Source organism: Temnothorax nylanderi, unplaced genomic scaffold (genome assembly GCF_030848795.1).
Source record: "Temnothorax nylanderi isolate EJ_2023f unplaced genomic scaffold, tnyl_v1.0 TNYL_tig0209_pilon, whole genome shotgun sequence".
Lineage (NCBI taxonomy): Eukaryota > Metazoa > Arthropoda > Insecta > Hymenoptera > Formicidae > Temnothorax > Temnothorax nylanderi.
Genome location: NW_027249271.1, coordinates 277,642 through 299,208, shown reverse-complemented (window position 1 = coordinate 299,208; position 21,567 = coordinate 277,642). Strand labels below are relative to the sequence as shown.

Here is a 21,567-nt window from a genome sequence, read left to right as displayed (position 1 = left end):
TCGAGTCACTTAGATGCTGCGATACGCGACAAGATGATATTGCGCGGGTGCCACGGTATTTCACAAGTTTATTGCAGGGTATTGCGTAATCCGTAAACGTTAACACCGCGTTCGATGATCATTCCTGGCAAATTTTACGTTGATCCGCGAAGCTTATGATAAAAGTTAGCTTAGATAAAACTTTACTTAAATTTATATTTATCGTAATGTTTATATTTTTTCACAATTTATATTGCTAGCAAAGTAAAACAATTTTACAAATAATTGCATAAAAAAATATTTTACATTAATTTAATAAAATTGAGTAATAAATGTTTATAAACGTTATACGATTTCACAAATAAATTACACTTGCAATTGTTATGCATTCCATACAGCTTTTATTTAATATAAAATGTATATAATGTAAAACGTAAAGCAACTGCACGAATAATTTATCGCGGAATGTTTAATTTTTTTGTAAAATATGATGCGTACGCGCGTGTACCTACGTTGAATGTGTGTATCCATGTAAATACAGCTAAAATATGTATTTGCTCTTCTTTTGTTCTTTTTTTTTTTAGTCATTATTGTGACACAACTTTGAGAGACAAGATGCTACACACAAAGCTACCACTTATATTTAACGACCGCTTGTTAATTAGTTGTCAAGTTTCTTGTAACTTGAATACCAGTTAAAATATGCATAGAGCAAAAAATTATTAACGAAGATGTTAAGTATAACATCGTTATGATTCAGGCGCTCGCGACCTCCGAAACCAGATATTTGTGGTGCAGTTAAGTTCCGCCAGGAATATCTCGTAATAGTATCACCCTCGGTGAACCGATTTGACAAGAGCCATGGAAAATTTAATGCAAATGCACTCTAGCTATGGTGAATTTAGGAGGATGACGATGGATATCGGCGCGTTATTAGTGCCGCGGCTGCGGGTAATTACGCTCTCAGGTTGTAACGGGGTATTCAGGGCTATTACGTCCTTACGATAATAACGCCTGCGTTCACCTGGCCCTTACAAGGCTCGATATATCGCGGGCGATCATAGATAACGACCAATAACAACTCCGACGCCGTTGTTACAACCTACGTCCTTATTTAGGACGAAATGATCATCCTCGTCGACAGTGACATTGTACGGTTTCATTAAATCGGGCATTCAAAAAGGGAGGCGCTCTCTAATTAATTTTAATGAGCAAGAATATTCATAAGAAGCCCAGCTAGTAAAGAGCCACTAATAACGAAAGCTATTATTATCGCGCCGTTTAACGATCGCCTTTCCCTTTACATCATCTATCTTTATCTCGAATGATCGTTAGAAATTCGTTTCGGATTATTCGTTTGCCGCAATCGACGATTTAAGCATACCTAATTTATTTATTTATGGTAGGTCTTCATTAAAGAAGAAGACAAGGATGTGTGTGTGTGCTTTCTTGACCGCGGAATGATCTCATCTCTCATCGTAAAAACGACCTCCGTAAACACATTATGAAGATTCAATATGTGTGACGCGTTTCAGCACTCGCTATGTTGTGATTTAAACCGGGAATCTTTTTTTTGCGGCGTAATTAAATACATATGCGTTCATTAATTAAATTAAAAGTCCGCCTTCCATATTCAAATATTAAACGAATGGAACATGGTTTTTCAACATTATTTTACCTGCGTAGAAATTGCAAGAAGATTAAATATTTTTTTGGAATTATTGAATATAGTACTGAATAAATTAGCAAAAATAAAATTCTGGTATACACCAGTTTTTTAATTTGACTAATCCCTCATTATAATATTGCGATTAACAAAATTGTATAATGTTCAACATAGTGTTTTGGAGTTTCCTCTTTTTTGACTTATAGAAAAATATTAAAAGAAAGTAATTACGTTCTGTATTAAATGCTTTTCTAAACCTTCTTGTGTCACAAGACGGAAAAAACATATTTTATATCACTGAAAATAATGGCTCGCATCACCATGAAATGCTGCCATAAATTGATGATTACAAAATTAATCTTCCTCATCAATTCTGTTCTGCTTCGTAACATTATATAATAATGGGCGTGACATAACTGCCTTACGATATACCTACTAATAAAATCTCGGATAGCGAAAAACGAGAGTTCGTTCATTAACGATAACTGCAGACATGAAAGTTATTATATAAAAATAATACAAATAATACAAATAATACAAACTATATGCATACAAACATAATTGTATGAAATATAGTATTATCGATTAACTTGTGCAGACACTGAAACAATTCTATGATTTTGAAAAACGCAAAAGAGAAAAAAAGAGACAGCCCGGCATAAATTCTAAGACAGAAAAATTGAAAGCGATAAGAGTATACAGAAGCGCAAGTATATATAAGAATTTTAAACCTACCTTCTATGGATAGCTTGGTACCGGCACATGAGATGTGCAGGTGTATACGACCACGTCTTTCGGTGTGATCGCATCCGCATAGATTCGGCACGCTCTCCTCGCACCTCTTGTGCACGTTCATGTCGCATGCTACATCATCAGATTATCATCGATTATATCATCGTCGACCACCAATAATCTCTGTGTTTCTCTCAATGTTGCCGCGGGAAGATCGATTCGTTGTGTCATTAATTTTCCAGTCGACCAACGAAATTCGCAGCTGGCGCTCGAATTGTGCGAGACTGCTCGTCCGCCACTTTTAAATATTCTTAAATCGGCTACGTTATTTCTAATTGGCTTCTGATATTTCAAAGCTTAAAATCTTCGAGCGCAGCTGCGGTTACGCATACGTACGCGTGGGAGATTCATGGAGATTCAGGGAGATAAATGAGTTATTTACTTCGAAAGCGGTGTATCACGTTTTAAAGAGATGATTCAGATATATTGTTACAATCTTCAAAATTGAATTCTTCAGTTATACGTATAAGCTGACGTTTAGACACATAAGACAAAAAGCTGCTATAATTTTTACTACAGAAAAATGATCTTTGTGTTCATTCGTCGCAATAAAAATACAACGATAAAAAAACTCAGATATTTACATGTTTCTCTTGTTTAAAATATCGATTTATAACATTGCACGGTTATAACGGTGCATTGTGACTACAGCGTTTGCGTTATAACATTATCTCAGCTAAAACCGCTTTCAAAATAATTCGCTATACTTATTAGAACATCGAGACGATTCATATTCCAAAATACGGGAAAGACGTTCGCTCTTTCTCATGTTGATGAGAATAGCATCTACAAGGATTCAGTGGGAACCAATGTGAAACGGATGAATGGAATAGCAGAGTGAATCGAATTTAAAACGGCCCAGAGGAAAAGCACGACGACGATACAAAAGTATAACTGCTTCCCGCTGATTTGGAGAAAGCTCGTGACGCAAAAATTGAGATACAGCAAATCGGTAAACGAGCTTTTATGAAGATGCGACTCGCTCTCCGATCCCATTCATCTGATTTTATTGTAAATCGTAATTGTTCGATAATAAACGTAAAATCATTTTGGGACTGTACATTATGAAGGAAAAAAAAGTTCTTTTATGTAAACTATGAGTATGATCTCGTTTCTCGTTGGCGTTTACATTCCCACGCGTACATATGTAAAATAGTCTACAAGATCTCTCGCTATTTGGCGCACGGAGATCTCTACTAACATAATGAAAGGTCCTATATAAGTATGGTAAATAGTTACATGTGTGGCTGTGTACAGATACATGTCAACGAAAAGCTAACTGCGGGTAACACGAATGATAATCACGCAAGTGGTCAACACATATATAGTATGCAATCAGAGGTTCGCATGTCTGCTAGGGAAGGATACACAATTACTTGAATTCACGCGCTGATAAGTTGACACCGTAAATCTACATGAACGTGGATATATATATATATAAATAAAATTTACATGCATGCACACGACAAACATGTTCATGTATATATGAGTATGTGTATGTGTGTATACATATGTATGTGAATTTGTATATAGCGTGCATCAGTGCGTAGAACACAAAAATACGTACATACGGAGAAATTTTTATTTACATGTAAAAACTGCAAGATATTTTTTTCTTCACCTTCTTTTAGATTATTTTCAAGTATCCATTATTTCGCGGAATAAATTTCAAAAACCTACAAGGGGAATATAGCAAAAATTTAAGACGCTAAAGAAAACAAGTGAAACACTGAGTAATGTAAATTCTGTAATAAATAAGCCACTAATACGCAGCTAAATAGGCAAACTTCATTGTTCACTTAAACTTAAAGACTTTACCTTCTCGAAAACTCTCAACTTAAGATTTAATTACCAAGATAGTTAGCACTCATAAAAAAATTGCGAACTTCAATCAAGGAATGGCTTCTTTGGCAAATTTCCCTACAAAGAAATTGATTTCAAGGCCATCGAGGAAACTGTCTTTTTAAAGAAACCGAAATTAAAGTCGGAGGAGATTCAAAAACAATTCGTAACAAACATTAATTCAATTCATTGAGAATTTCGCTGTATGCACGCATATATGTCGCATGTACAATCGCTGAAATCGCAATTCTTACTACATTAATTATGTAATTACTTCATTTTAACAGTTATAATAATAATTACTCGTCCAAGAGAGTGGTGCGTTAAATGACGTAATATATACAATCTATATACATATGTAATACACTGGTGGAGATGCGTATGACGGCGCATCGGTGGGTGTACAACACCCGGCGAGATACACACGATGCGCGGGGTTAGAATGCGCCGTGTGAATAAGCGACGAGTGAATAGGCGAACAATGGAGAGTGGTATATTAAAATACATTTCTGCTCGCGCTTTTTGTCGTCGGGGATAGGCACAAGGCGGTCGTCCGTCCATACGACGCGCGACGGAGAGAACGAGAGGAGGAGACCGAGCGGCGATACGACATAGTGTGTAGTACAGGCGTGTGATAACACAATCAAAAATGTATCAAGGTCAAAGGTATACCTACATAAGACCCATATACGGCCATCGCGTTAATATTCTATTACCGTTGAACAGGTATGAATTACATTTCAAGTATATTTCAAGTAACGTACTCGTTCGAGTCTTGCGGGGGGGGGGGGGGTGATGCAGTCGATTGGATTTTCTTACGGCTGAGTGATATCGTACGGAAGATGTTTCATGCGATTAAGGGTTTCCGTAAACGGGCGAGGACTCCTGATGAGATGCGGATGCGATTTCCCCTTATCTTTCCGTAAGAAAACGTAGAACACACGCAAATGGCACGTATCTCGTCGCGTCACCGCGACGCCCGGTATACCGTTTCCGTGCCACTCTCGCCTTGCCGCGTAATATAAAATTCACGGCGAAATACGTGAGCGTCGCCCGGTACACGTTTTCTGTGTCAGTCGGCGTGTAATCGTGCATCTTGTCGTCCGGAAGCTTTTCCACAGAGCTCTCGCAAGACGAGAGGCGACGGTGAGGTAGCGAGGGTACAAGTGGGTACGAGCGAACGTGAGGTGGTGGGTCTTCTCGACGGCGAGGGCGGGGGGGGGGGGGGAAGAGGAGATGCTTCTTCCGAGTGCATCGAGAGGGATGATTACGCGGTCTAAAGCTCGTATAAAACCCGTAGCGCGAATGTCGAAGCGCAAAAAGTGAACCGCCCTCGAGTGAAGGACCCTGGTTTTTAAAGTGAGATCTTCTGCAGACGTTTAAAGATACGGTGAAATAAGCGGTATGATCGCGTGCGCGTTCCGTATTTTTCAGGATGATCTCGAATTTAAATTACCGTGTCTCCTTGCTCCGAGCGACGCGCTAAAAGCGATACGATTCCAGAAACCTCGAATCTCAATGCCGTAAAAACTCGTAAAAATGACCTCTATGTTTATTTGTAATTAGAGTATCAGCAAAGATTTAATCTATCGAAATCGTATCTTTACGTTTCAAATTCTAACAGAAAAAAGTCGTGAACTAAACGTCTCGAAAAATATTATGTTCATTCTTTTTCGCTATACATATATTCCAGATATATTAATACTTATATGTAATTAAAATTAAAATTATTTTATTTTATACCTTTAGCAAAAATTGCAAACTTTTTTATATTAAAAGCCACGGAGCTTTGAAAGCTTTCAAGAAGAGGTTAAAGCTAAAGAAGAACAAGCAATCTAATCAATTTCTTAAATTTCTAATGTTTCTATTTGCACGGAATAATGTAAAAATAGATAATTGAGTAAAAAGATAATTATCATAATGCATCGCTTTTGCTGAATTTGAAAGACACAATTTCTTTTTCATGAAAGATATGTAATTTTGATAAAAAAGTATATACATGTATAAGGCAATACATTTTCTATCACATTATAAATGTCTCTCGTCTTCTTAATCGACTCTTGAATGGTTTCGGTTAATGAAGTTAGCGATGAAAACGATTGACCATATTCGTTGGGTTTCCGCGCACGTATATTCCATAATCAAATTTCTATAATCAAATTGATTGCTCCGATGAATCAAGCTCAACCGACTTTTCTGTTTGTTAAATGTATATAGGAAATTCCTACGGTTTTTATCAGAGACTGTCGTCAATCACGGCGTTGTTTGCACGTATAAATTTAATATGCTTGCACCGCGACATGTGTATTCGCGCGATGTATATCCAAATAAAAGCTCGCTGCATCGCAATTTTAGAGCAGTTTGTTTGGCGACCCCGAAAGTGACAAAAGCGACGAAAAAAACATCGCCGTTTTCTAGCTGAAAAGCTGGACTGGACGATTCGTGCGTTATAGCCTCGAGGCGCTAGCTAAATAATGCACGTTCCATGAAATTTATTCGACTTTCGACAGTTGTAATGGCGCGGCGCGCAAAAGACCGGTTGCAACCGCGAAAACGAGAAACTCGAGAGAAACTCGCGAAAATAGAGAGCGACGCGAGCGGCACTATCGCACTAATTCGTGATTACTCTGGGAGGAATCTCTGTTTCTAAAGAAATTAAAAAGTTATACTTTTGTATATATTAAAAATACCTACTTACATAACTGTTCGGAATATTTTTAGAAAACAAAGAATTTGTACAAAATTTAGAAAAACGAGTAAAATAGTTGTAACAGGATTATTCAATTTGATTATTATTGTGCATGGTAAAAAAACATTTTTTAAATTTTGTCGAAAGTACATATTCAAAGAATTTATTATGTCTTGTAATTCTTTGCAAATTTTTAAAATTTACGTAACATCCGTTGCATAATTTCGCGTTAGATTCCCCCAGTCGGTTCGTAAATGCAAAACTACGCCTCGCGGCATCGAGCTTGGACCCGTTTGGACAAAGTGCCTGTTGGAGCGAGATGTCGTTGAGCAAACTGCCCTCACACGATCCCGAACTTGCTCGGTACAGACGCGAGGTGCTGGAGATACGAAATTTCGAGTCATCCGATCCGTGCATTTCCAACGCTTCTTTCTCCCGGGGGTTTCACGAACGACGAAGAAAATTCAAGGAACATTTGTTACTTCTGAAGTCGATATCGCCCCACCTGGATTCAACCCAACATCTATTTCCGTCTGATATCCCGGCGAGAACATTCGATCAATTCGTTTGACGCATTTTCTCAAATCTCTATCGTACTTTTAATTAAAATAATAATAGATCATCTTTTTAACTATATTGATAAATGTTTGTGCCAATTCGAAGATTAAAAAAAAACATGTTATAGCGATAAATACTGAATTGTATGATTTGGAAAATTGTTATTCCAAGAAATCACATTTTAGCGAAAAAACGAGCAAATAAAATGCCTCGTAAAATGACTTAATTTAATTTCGAACCATTTACTGTGTGAATAAATAAATATAAATGATACAGCCTAAATGAGATAAAAAACAGTTTAATCCATTTTAAGGTATAACATAATAATAATTATTGTTTTATTTTATTTACACATTACAAATAAAAAAGTTTCTATACATTCTCGCTGATAATGTCGCGCAATTTGATAAAGTTTTAAACCTCTGGGGTGAAAGTTAATGCTAACGACGCTCTATTAGTGCTTGGAGCTAGGAGCATCTCTATTCTTTTCGTACTAAATTCGCGGTAAATTAGCCGCGATTACTTTAAAGCGGTTTAACGCACCACGAGATAAAAGCAACAAAGGGGACTTAATTGTCGAGTATTTTTCTATATACCGCCCGCAAGCGCGCGGCGGCGCGGCCTCGTGATCTGAAAAGCCTGTAACTGGGTCTCCGAATAAGTGCGCGAAACGCGCGCAACGAGATGAAGCGAGATATCGATATGTTAGCTATTAATAGCGGTACAACGAATTACCCGTTTCGCACCGTCGATGGATTTTCGATACTCTTTTTTATCGACATTTCTCGCTTTGCCCTCCATAATAACAATATCTATCATCCGTTAAACCGTGACGCGATTGTTCCCTCCACCGCGTAACACTATCAATAATGCAAACATCCCGTCTTCGTCACCTTTATACCCATAAATTATGATATTAATTTATATATCTCATTGCATCTGTCACATATTTATTACGTCGACGCGAAAATTGCGGGCGTCCCTTGTCTGATATTCCCGGGCTAAAATCGATATCCGAAATTTTGGCCTAATCCGTCAAATCGATCATCTTGCCGGGACAGATATGCGAGCGACCCCAGATGGTCAAATTCCTGTGAAACTATGACGGGAATTAATGGTAATGGTGGCGGAGAGTGGGATTGATGTGCGAGATATCTGACCGGTTTGATGGGTTTGGCGTGTCGTTGACGCGCGCGGCTTGATTTCTTATAGCTTTTTAACTACCTGAACACTTGAGTCCCTGATGGGCGATACCGTGAAGCATCGAGCCGCAGTGGTCGCAGAAGGTCGGCGTCAGGTACGTGAAAACCTCCCATTTGTGTTTTTGGCTCACCTGGGAACAAGAAATAGGGGCCCGGGGAAGCCCGGTCCTTCATTTGCGGTCTGTTCCAGCAGCGTGGCGGAGAAAGCGAGACGGACGGTGGCGGTGCGCCGATCGATACCCCCAAAAACGGGGAACGTCCAGCTCCGGGGAAAAAAACATTAAGCCCATTCTCTATATTTCCCCTTTCCCCTCTTAAACCCTAAAACTTGTTTTTTTTGCGATCTTTTCCCCAAAAGCTGAGGTGAGGCAGAAGCAACAAGAGGGAATACGTGCACGTGGACCACGTGATGATGAACATTAAGGATAAGGTGGCGCACACGATTACGATGAACATCGTTGATGAGAGTGTGCCGTATACAGGTGCAACCGGACTCTTTTCACAGAGTCTGATTCGTTGTGAGTATCGATACGCGTGTGGATATTACAACTGTAAATCTAGACATTCTGTATGCGCGAAGTTCCCGATCGGCACACAAAGCACGTTTTTCGTTCAGCCACGGAATAAATTTATTGCTTGCAATTCGACAAATCGAAGGCGAACCTTCGCTTTGTCGTAAATTCAAACGGAACCTGGCGCAATACAGATAGTGGCGCAAAATAAATCATTCCTTTGTTTTGTGTTAAATTGTAGAGTCAGAGAATTGATCTCTTGATCTGTAATTCTGAAGAAATAATTATAACAGCACGAATGCCTGATGAACGAAGTAATTGTTACCATGTACAACCTTGGAGAATGTTGTACCATCGCATTCTTCAAATGTTTTGAATGCTATATCCAAAATAATTTTATCTTTCAAACTGAATGCATCAAACTGGATGCAAATAATTTCAACGAGCTTTTCCAACTGCGCGAAAAAAAGTGCAACTGCACGAAGAAAAATGCAATTTCACGATCGGATACGTGAGAAGGTTTAAAACAGCGGAATAACGCACACATTGTCATACGAAATGTCCCTACAAGACCGTTACTTGTGGAGTCTTGAAAGGTTGCGCGCAGCTCGAGGCGTGCACGACGGTCGATTGGAAATTTGTCGTTACTATGAATATTTTCCCTCGCATAAAAGACTATAAAAATCAGTTTCACGAGACACCGACGTGGGCAGACTATCACCAGTTATTATCGAGCCTGTATGGTCAATAGTGGCGTTATTCTTGGACCCCGGTGCAGGAAAGGCTTTCACTCAAAGCTCTCAAAAGGACGTCAGTGGAAAAATGCAGTGTTAACTGTAACCAATACCTATCAACGATGAAATCACAATGCAAAATTTCGACTATCCGATTAAAAATTCCAAACAAATCCTCGTGCAACCTAGTATAAAATTGTAATACCAATAACCTTTAACGTTTCAAAATCGTCGAGAAGAATTGTTTACGCGTCTTTCTTCGCGATTCTCGAAAAATATTTGTCAAATGCGAAGAATAACCAACAAATGATTAAATTTTTATGGTTAAAAATAACATTTCGCTGCTTCTTTTCTATCGCGCACAAAAGATAAATGGAAATAATTATATTTTGATCTCAGGATACGTCAGGCAATAAATTTTCCCTAACCCCTTTCACGATGTGGAAGTAACGCAGATAAAAATCTATTATCCAAGATACAAAATCCTGCAAACTATTAAATTTTTCGAAATAATATCCATAAAATTTAATTCAATAGCATCTGAACGGAGGCTTCTTTGGAGGAGAACAGTGTTCTCTTTTTCGCGATGCATAAAAAAACCTTTGCGCAATGTCAGGTCTCTCACTTCCGTTTTGCAGCCTTTTCTTCTGGCCCGTGGACTCAACCGTTTAATTAATTTCCACGCCAGTCATTTGTCCTTCTCCTTCCCTTCCTCTTCACGTGCCGAGCGTCAAGCTCGTCTTTCGAGAAAATCCTTTACCGGCATTTCCCGTAAAAGACTAGACCTTTGTCACGACCTTACGAATCCATCCAACGCGAATATTGCCTAAATGCACCTGGGGTATCTTCGTCAGAACTTCACTCTCTCTTTGCTTGCCACCCTTAATCATAATCTGGTTTGGAAATTAAATCATCGACGAGAGAGAAGCGTAGGAGCTTCATAGAATTTATATAATTCGAATTATTTTTGTCGTGCTACGTGATAAAACCGTGTGCTCAAATGAAATATCTCAATGAACATTGAAATCAGTGTGAGATGAAAATGCAACTGAACAAAGTAAAAGTACACAGCGCGTTCCTAGCGTTAAAAAAATTATAGACCTCAAAATTAGATTACAAGCGGGAGCAGCGTACACCATAACTGTTTTCTAACTTCGTTAAGAAGTTTTGCGCTCCTTACTTGATCTCTTCCGTTTAAAGTTGCACGAATAGTGTCTTTTTTTCAAATAGAAGGTAAATAGAATTCTGTGCAACGTACAACGCCAAAGATAATGAACTCTATTTTTATTACATCCTTTTACATTTGTTCATAAATATTTTCATGTTTACACAAACTTATTTTTTATATTTATTTATAGGTAATTTATTATGCGGGTTTGATAAAAATACGACAGACGTCACTACCCTTCCTTTAAGATGCATCATTTACGTAAAAACATAAAAATACTTGCTTGTGTTAAATATCAATTTTTTATTACGGTAAAAATTATTTAAAATTGATGCAAAAACTTGATCCATAATGCTGATTGGAACAATGTCAAGATTCTCACAACAGAAATGATTATGATTATTATGAAGAATGCATTCACAGAGCATTTTCAGCAATCTATAAAATCCCGACCACGAAAATATGAAACGTGGGTACGCTTAAAAAATTTACAGGAAAACCATTGTCCTCATCTTTCTCTCGCCAACGACAATAAGAGGGACAATGCGAACGGAATGTAAGCTAAGAACGAAGGGATCTGGCAAGCCAGGAATGAAGAAATTAGGCACGATATGCTCATATACTATATCTTGGAACTGTGCCAATCCACCTTTTTCTGCATCTATTTCCTCTTTCGTCTCATTTTCATGCGGCGAATTGTTAAATCAACGATTGAGCGAGCAAATGCGCGAATCGTCACGTTCATGCTAAACGTACTTAATCGGATAATTACTGTCGCGAAAGACGCCCCTTTAAGCTCACGCCTCTTAAGGACCAGATTAATCGTGCTGCCTTTTATCGCTTGCATCGACGGCGTGCAAAATTGCGGCTCGCGTGCCGCTGATCGCCGCGAAAAGATTAGCGGAACGCGACGGCTTTGCTCAACACGACGAAGAAATGATAAACGTGCTAAAGCAGCATAAAAGCGAATCACGTGTGATAATCTATAAGAGAAAAGCTAGCGATATGAGATATCCTCTTCATTTATTCATTCGTGTACATCGAGAACGTTCAATCTTACATATTACGTACGTCTTTTATCGTTTTAAATTGTAGTATATATATGCACTTAATTTCAAGATCATAAATTCAATTGACAGATTAGCAAATTGCGTGATAACAAACAGCTACCTTCCAACATGGGAGTGAAAACTTACTGAACAATATAATGGCTTTAATATGGCTCCTCCATATTAAATTCTTCGATAAATCTTATCGCTTTTAAGGGGAGGTTCTAGTTCATGACGATCAAAAAATGCATGAATTTCAGGAATTTTTTTTTGATATAAAATAAATGAATTTGCAAAAAACTTTTAAGGGGTTTTATTCTTGTACTGTTACATAAGAAATTGATTTTTTAATGTTAAAAAAAATTCAAAATGGCTTCACGCCATGAAGCCACAAGCGACGTGAGTTTATGCGCGCGGGGCGCTCTACAGCTTCAACGGATAAACCGATTCTAATAAATCGCGGTGCAAAAGAAAGGAAATTTAATTTGGGGGGCCTTCACGAGATGCGTTTTTTTCAAAAATTGATTGCAAATTTTTTTATTTGAACGTTGAAGCAAAAAAAGAAACGGAAAAAATGGGTCTTTTTTTTTCAAATGGCTGCCATTTTGTATTCCGGGGGTTTTTTAAAAATCGGAAAACGATAAGGCCCCCCAAATTTAGTCTAGTTTAATAAATTTTTTGTGTTTTTTGTGTCAGATCAGCTGGCAAGGCTGTGGAGCGCCCCGCGCGCATAAACTCACGTCGTTTGTGGCTTCATGGCGTGAAGCCATTTTGAATTTTTTTTAACATTAAAAAATCAAAATTTCTTATGTAACAGTACAAGAATAAAACCCCTTAAAAGTTTTTTTCAAATTCATTTATTTTATATCAAAAAAAAATTCCTGAAATTCATGCATTTTTTGATCGTCATGAACTAGAACCTCCCCTTAAATCTCTTTCATAGAACGTATAGAAGGTCGTTAAGCAAAATGGTTCTCGATCAAAGAATTAATTGATTAATTATAAGTTAAAATTACGAAAGATTCTACCACGTCAATTTGTTATCTTATATTTTTTAGCGCGAAGAAAAAATATCGCAAAATTTTTCGCAGGCAAACGACAAATTAAATTTGCAAATAGTAGATTGCTTCAGACTTGCGAAATTCTCTTGAGAGAATAGCCGGACCTGAAAAATCGTTGTGGCGAACTTTTGTTGCGAACGAGCGATCGTGACGACGAACAACGACGAAGCCGAAATTAAACTGCTGATAAATCGTGGATAATATGGAGAAATCGATAATTCACTGGATCGAATTAAGACACATCAAGGAAATCGCGAACTGTCAAAGAAACAAGGTGCTTCAAAGAGCATAAACGTAAACAAATTGTGAAATACACGAGAAACAGTTTTAGGACAAACGTACAAAGAGAGTTAGATAGAACAAAAAAATAGATAAACGAAGAGTGACGTCAACAACTTGTGGAAATACATTGAAGAATCACATCGAGAAGATATACAGCGAAAATCACACCAAGAAAATACAGCGGAAAAGTGCACGACTTTTGTGCGGTTACGGTGCAACGGCGGAAACTCGTGACAGTGAAAAAGACACAGAATGGTAAGAAGATCATCGATCTACATGCGCCTAAGAAAAATACGGGGAAGAAAAGCAATTAGAAGCACGCTTTATAGATACATTTAAGAAACCTTAAAATCTTTTCAATATTATTTCCGATAACGTTTAGGTAATAATTTGCATAAAAATACTGTCTGTGTTCTTTGGAATAACTTTGCTAATTTTTTTCATAAACGTTATATCGGTTCAGTATATTTAAACAATCGTAAACTACTCGTAAAATTTAGCTTCTGGCCATCTTCCTTCTTAGGCACATGTAGAGTTTTATATCAACCATCATGCACACACGTACGGTCACGCGCGCAGACACAGACACGCACACATTTATACAGATCATGAACAAATCACACAACGATTGAACAAATATTATTTATAGATGCAAACTTGGTCGGCAAACCGACAGTCCCTTGTCGGATGATCTCTCTCTTCCACGTTATAACTGTACAAGTGTTATTTACAACTTCGATGGGGGAGGGGAAACTTCATAGAAGGAAAAATACATATATATGTATAACTCGCGCTCGACATCGATGACCAAATGCGCCCTCGATGTGGATCGGCTCGCGGGCTAATTGTCAAAGCGAGCTTCTTGTTTCCTTTTCTTTCACGTCATCCAGAACGTCTAATGTACCGGCTTAAATAAAACTCAAAGGCGAGTTCATCCAATTATTATCGACGAAAAGTATCCTTTTGAAGCGCTAACTTTCCGAGCCGAGCGCAAATGTGGATATATACGTCTCGAATAAGTGTGAGCCGAATATTAAACCAGGACTTATTAAGGACAAAGGGTCATTTTACACGCGCGCGATATTCGAGGGCAGCAACAAAAGGAGGATACGTAAAAGGTTTGGTAAAAGGTGCACTCCCTGCCAAAGGGCAAGAAGAGAACGAAAGTGAGAAACGCGAGACATTAGAAACTCGGTCACACTTCCCTTGGTGTGCCCTTCGCTCTTCCCGTTTGCCGCCTTTTCCTGCCTTCTCGCTGGATTTCACGTATATTTTGTAACTGCATTGGCGCGCGAGTTCTCTCTCCTTCTCTCCTTGCCCTTTCTTGCCGCAAGACAGTATATACATTCACTGTAACATCCCTTTCACAGCGCATATAATTGTTATGCAAGTTAATACATAATAATCCACACATGGCACATCACACGCGCGCGCGCGCGCACACACATACGCAGCTGTGAATCATGTTCCTGCTGACAGAGAGAGACGCAGTTAATGCGCACAAAAGCCACCTAACAGAGTATGTACAATATCAGTGCAAAATCCACGTCGGAGGATGTATACCGTATACATAATTAAAAGCGCCGCTAATCGCATTAGCAGATACGTTGGAACGCGAGCGAACGGGGGGAGGTCAATCGTCCGCTGCGGCGTTCATCCGCGATCGTTGTTAACGCGATTAAACGGATTTCTAGCGTCCACCTGCGACGGCAGGCGAAGATACAGCGTAGAACTTCTGTACAATATTTACAACGAGTATTATTTACAGAGAGGAGAGAGAGAGAGAGAGAGCAAGAAATAGACCAAGAAACACTATACAGGAGTACAATACGAAGACAAAGCAACACCACGCTGGGCCAAGAAAACAGAAAGAAAAAGAAAAATGTGTTACTAGTGTACTGTACATCGTGTATATGTATATATGTTTATACGTATATGTATGTGTACATGTATGTGCGTGTTAGGACCCATGCACAATAAGAGGAATAAGGAACAAGGAATTAGACATAGAGAGAATTCATAGTCGCATCTTATTTCAAGACACGGTCTTTTGAAATAAGATGCGGCTATAAATTCTCTCTGTTTAATTCCTTGTTCCTTGTTCCTCTCATTGTGCATGGGCCCTTATCCTCGTTGGATGACTGTGTCTCTGATGGGAGAATTGTATTTCTGAGTGGGCTGCATGTTTGAATCTGTTGTGCGTATCGTTTGACTTTACGTTGGTTTCGTTTTCTTTTTCACTTGTCATATGATACCTTGGCACTTCATGCCCTGGTGGATGACACCATAGAGAAGACTACCGCAGTGGTCACAGAAGGTGGGGCTGTTGTAGGTGTGTTGCTTGAATTGATGCTTCGTCCGCGTGTCCTGCGTTATTACACCATTACACCGTGCACACACACGCAGACTCTCGGATTTGATGATGATGACGAGGAGGAAGGAAATTGTGATCGTGGAGACTTAGTGATAATGGCATCAGGAATAAATCCATAGATCGTTGGATTTCCCAGTTAATTTAAGCGCAATGCGATGGTTTAAAGTCGAATAACTATCATCTGATTTAGTGAAATTAAAAATAATGCCCAATAAAAAATTTCTGAAATTGGCTTATTGAATCCTAGGATGGCTACTTCAAGCGAGATTGAACACGTACTGGTCTAACTGCCGAAAAGATTAATTTTTACTTATCCCTCGAATCTATTTGAAAAACTCGATATATTTTAAAGAATTTTCTTCACTTATTTATCAATTATTTGGTTGAAGATCTAGTTTTCACCAAAACTAGTTAACACTTTGATTGCCAAGCTGATTTCGGCATTGACCTCTGGGAGACTTAAAGTCAAGAATACGTTGTTTATAAAATATGCAGAATCAGATTACAAAGTAAACTATTTAAAAAAATAAATATAAAGATATATGTAGTATATATTTATATTATTATATATTTAATAATATAATTTCAAATAAAATAAATGAAACTGTCACTCAAAAATCGAAATAATAGATCTTTTCGTGATTAAAACAGATATAAGAAAAATTGAAAAATGAATTTTGTTTTTAATAAATGTAATATAACATTTTCATACTTTATTGTTTTTGTAATGTCTTAATATACCTAAATTATATAGTTGTTTAAATATGTTAAATACTTAGTAAAATCATTTTTAACTGTATAAATAAAACCATTTACAAATGAGTGATGAAGCCGTTGCAGAAATTCATGCGTCATCCGTAAAATATGGGTGACATTACGACATAGCAGTCAAAATGTTAAGTAAGTTTGTTAATTTTTAATGTAAGTAAAATATTAATCGTGACGAAAGCCATACATATGTATGTATTTTCTATAATTGCATTCCATGAATCCATTTTGTCGTAATACTCAATGTTTAACTTTTAATGATTAAGTTCAGTGCTTATGCATCTGTTGCTGTAGAAACGTTTAAGCCGATTTAAAATAAAAAAATGTTCTTCAAAATTGTGAGATTAAGTAAGTTGTAACTATGCTAAAATAAATTTTAGTGAAACGGAGCGTCGTACTTCAAATGGAAAAGATTAGTCTTTCGAAGTCTGTTAAACTTCCTCCAGCTTTAAAAATTTTCCCATAAGAAGAAGTTTTCTAATTTAGTTTATTCTTGCCTGGAAACGAAGTGTTACTTTAGAAACGTCGTAACATGTCTGCAAACTCTTTAAAGTTTGGTGATTGAACATGTTTCTTTGACTTCCCGTTAGTTATCGTTCTTACGTTAACAGTTACGCTCGCGAGTCCGATAGTAGAGAAGACCGTAGCTAGTTGTTACACTTTTTTTATTAATATATATGTTTTATTGATAATTCTAGCTAATCTACGAATCGGATAAATAATGCAGAGATTTATCAAAAGCTGTATATTTATACTATATTATAAATATTCTTTTAATTTAAAGTTATAATTTATTTATTTTACATTAATAAAAATATCAGAAGACAACATTTGTAACGAGCTACCCCACATGGAGTAAGTTATAAAAGTTGTAAGTTCTTCCAAATAGATCACGTAAAAATAAAAAAAATTAAGAAAACTGTGCAGAGGAATACTTTAATTAATGGATTGAATAAACATTTTTTTAAACTCTCAAATAATGGAAATGCGTATTTATACACATATCATAAATATTATGTATGATAAAGATAAATGTAATCAATTTCTTAATTCTTCATTATTTTAACAAAATAAAAACATTAATTTACAAAACTATACAAAAAAGACTTAAAAATAATCTGTATTTTCTGTATATCGATTAGAAATATGAGATATAATAAATATAAATGTAATGAACCTTTCTTTGCAACTAAGAAACTGTAATAACTTACAATTTGCCGTCGCAATTAGCCCCGCTCTGCCATATTTTGTAATTAAAATTATCTAATTGACAAAAAAATCTTTCAAGAAATTAACATAAATGAAAATTGAATATGTTATTAAAGTAAACTGCAACATATAACGGGTAGATTTAGAAATATTACAGATAATATATTTTATTTACTCTACTTTAAAAAAATGATAAATATTACTTATCTTGAAAAATATATTACGCTAATCAATATATTACGGCCTGTATTACGAGCAGTTTTTAGGTGTTATTAAAGAAATTTGCAATAACCGTGAGAATCAAATTTAATATTTAAAGCCAACGTTTCGACCTACTTGGTCTTCTTCAGGGCAGATGTTGTTACATTTAATAAAAGCAAAATTAAAAATAAAGATAAAGTCCATTGGAGCTCACATAAGAACAATACAATATATTACGCATTCCAAAAATGATCACTGAATTAATAACGTTTTTGAGACAATATCATATTCTTCATATAGTATCATCTTTTATTCTAGAAATATATTAAATGTAACAACGTGCATGTATAACAACTAGCCCTAATCTCCTCTAATTCAAATTATCGATAATGTTTTTCAAAGTTACGATACAAAGTTACATAACCGCGCGGTCTTATATCCAAATAGGATTAAATAGCAGGCCGCAGCCGGCGTTCCCGAAGCCTGCTACTGCCGCTGCTTCCTAGATAACGTTCGAGGGTAGGGTAGGGTAGCGGAAATCGAAACAAGCGTGCAGGAAGTTTCGTGGGGTTTAGCGGTTGTCGTGAATCCGGCATGCAACCGGTGCATTAAGCCTTCCGGTGCTTCTGGTCATCGCGGAAACGGGTGCCTCCGTTTCGCCAGGCGAGAAATTTCGCCGGTCGAGACGTAAACTCAATTAGTCCGCGTTCCACGGTAGCTCATTATCCGTAACCACCTTGCTAGAAATCACGTAGCTGTCCAGCTAAAGCATCGTCAAACGAAGAGCGATGTCGTCCGTTTTCAGTCGGCGGAAGCAGAGCGGAAGCTGAGAAACCGTGAATCGTCAACCGTGATAGCTACGACGCGTTTGCATTAATATAATCACAAAGAGATGCCGCCCTACCCCAGTAGCACAGTGACGTTAAATGACGTTTTAATGACGTCTAGAGACGTCTAGAGACGTCTAGAAACGTCTTTAAAACGTCATTTAACGTCACTGTGCTACTAGGGTAATTAAATGAAATTTACTAATTAAATAAAATCTACGCTCACAAACCGCCTATTATTATTTTCTTTTTCAAGAAAAGTAATAAGCAGACCAAAAAACAAATTATAAGTCGTGAAGTTACATATAATTGAGATAAATATCTTCATTTCCTTATGTAACTCTGATATATTTTTCATGTAATCTCACAATGCGAAAATGGTTGACATTTGATAAATAAAAATTACAGATAGTTTGATGTCATATTACACAAGATGTTTTTACGGCAAAACAATATTAATCTTTTCGGTATTGTTAAAATTTCGAAATTGCTTCATCCAAGTATTATTAAAAAATTCCTGAACTATCTATCATATAAAGATAACTCATAAAGAATTAAGATCTCTTTCTCCTGGATGAAAATTCGGTTATAAATGGTTCAGTTCAAACATGTGTCTGATAGATTTTCGCAAGGTAATATCACATATCGCGAATGCATTAGTGCACCAAATTATTTATTGAACCTGATGATACATATTGCAAGAATATCTCGCGAATTATATTCCGACGTATGTTAACTACGCGACTTTCCGTACACAAGAAGGATAAAGAAAACGAAGCTATCTACGCTCGCTCACATACGCGAGCTTTTTCTTCTCTGTCGCAGCCTGTGTCCAACAATGAAAATGCATTATGCGCCTTATATACGGGGAAATCCATGATCGCCGATATTCGCGCGGAATGAATAGGCGCGGAAAGGATTACCTTTGAAGCGCAGAAGCATAAAAGGAAGGTAGAACAAGAAGTCAGCGCCCAGAATCAAATGGAGACAGCGGGGACTCTCTCGATTAGTTCATCGGAAATTTCCAGATAAGTAAAAACTTATTCCCGGCGCGACAAGAGGAAAACGTTCGCGGCTCGAATATCGAAGTCTTCCTCTGTACCATCCTTAAAAACTTTACGATTGTCTGGCGTGAACATCGCAATACCCAGATATCGTCCCGGGTCGAAGTTCTCGACTGTAGCAGAGAAACGTGGGATGTACTTAACTCTATGTTAACAGACACAGTGTACTTTTTTCCTAATATCAATATTATCGTGTCGCTTGAAACTTTGGCTGAAACTTTGTAGAGCTAAAATAACTAGGCGTCAAGGTTGAACTTGAGCTGAGGATGCGACATATCCCACGTTACTCGTATTTATTACTCGTTGAAAGCAGAAAAGTATACAATTTTATCACTAGGGAAGTTTTATTAAATTCCCAAGTCGTTGAACGATAGAGAGGAAGTAACTTTGTTTTCATAAAGGGGAAATTGTTTCGAGCCGGAAACGCTTTGCCCTCCCGAGTTACATCGGGAACGATATCCCCGATGTAATTGTTCGCTTCGATAATCGTTGCGCGGACGTAGTTACAAGCGTAGTTAAACGAAGCGCAAAAAGGACGTTTAGGCCAATAGGCGGTGAGCGCGGTGCGAGACAAATATGAAAGAAGAACGTACAGCTCTTAACCCCCGGGTATAGTTGTTTCTCTCTTGTTCCTTTCTTTTTACCCCAGCCAAGGATCTTCTTATCTCATTATCCTCTTATCTCTCGGCGTTCCGATCTCGATAACTCGTTGCCCTTTTAAGCGACGCTAAGTCCTGTCAGTCGACAGATAAAAAAGATACAACGGCCGCCCGGTGTTTTGCGATAAATTTCATTGCATTTTCACGGGAATATTGTTTTCCGTATCTCAGCGGTGGAAAAATTCAGAGGTAGCGCACCGGACAGCGCAATAATATCCGTACCTTGAAGTTTTTATCCCTTTGACGCTGGAATTTTTATTCCGAGGCATAAGTTGTAACAAGCTAATCGTTCTCTTTTTATTAACAAATAAAGACGCTAAGATGTTTATTAATAGACACTACACGAAAAAAAAAGGTTTTGCTGAAGTATCTAAAAATTTAGCTAGATACAGATCTGAAAATAATTTTGTTGCACCATCAAAATAATTATAGTAGATCGCTGAAGTATGATGATAATGCTGTAAAAAATTTTGACATTTTAGCAATCAGTTTGAGTGTTCTACATAATTATTTTAATGGCCCAACAAAATATTTTTAGATCTATATGTAGCTTAATTTTTAGATACTTCAACAAAACTGTTCTTTCTGTGCAGGAACTTAATTCAAACATGGCAAACAAAAATAAATAAAATGTCACAAAGGAAAAAATTTGTCTGCAGTAAATCATCTAATTAAAAATATGCGTTCTTAGAATTGTTAAATTCACAACTTTTTGTTACCCCATATTGGCATCTAACAAAAATATACTATAGGTCAATAAAATAATTTTATATTTCTGTGCGACTTAATTGTCAAATATATACGAATTATCATAATTCCGAGGACGGGCTGTCTTCATAATTTTATAGATGAATCAATTCTCTTATCGCTTTCATTAATAAGTTTTAAATAAGTACGCTATCGTCTGTAACAAGGCAAAATTTCTCTAGAC

At 37.2% G+C, this 21,567-nt stretch overlaps 1 protein-coding gene across 2 annotated transcripts in view; it reads right to left on the bottom strand.

Moving 5' to 3' along the window:
* The window catches only part of Pkc53e (Protein C kinase 53E), a 71,589-nt gene that overhangs the window by 12,064 nt on the left and 37,958 nt on the right, over positions 1-21,567 (bottom strand). Inside the window, exons 4-5 of one of the 2 annotated variants that reach the window (XM_071717328.1) lie at positions 15,790-15,901; positions 2,381-2,509 (exon numbers count right to left, since the gene is read on the bottom strand). In XM_071717328.1, coding sequence (XP_071573429.1) covers positions 2,381-2,509; positions 15,790-15,901 — 241 coding nt within the window. Of the gene's footprint in view, positions 1-2,380; positions 2,510-8,750; positions 8,860-15,789; positions 15,902-21,567 lie in introns of both variants that reach the window. The other variant, XM_071717329.1, reaches the window with a different exon arrangement.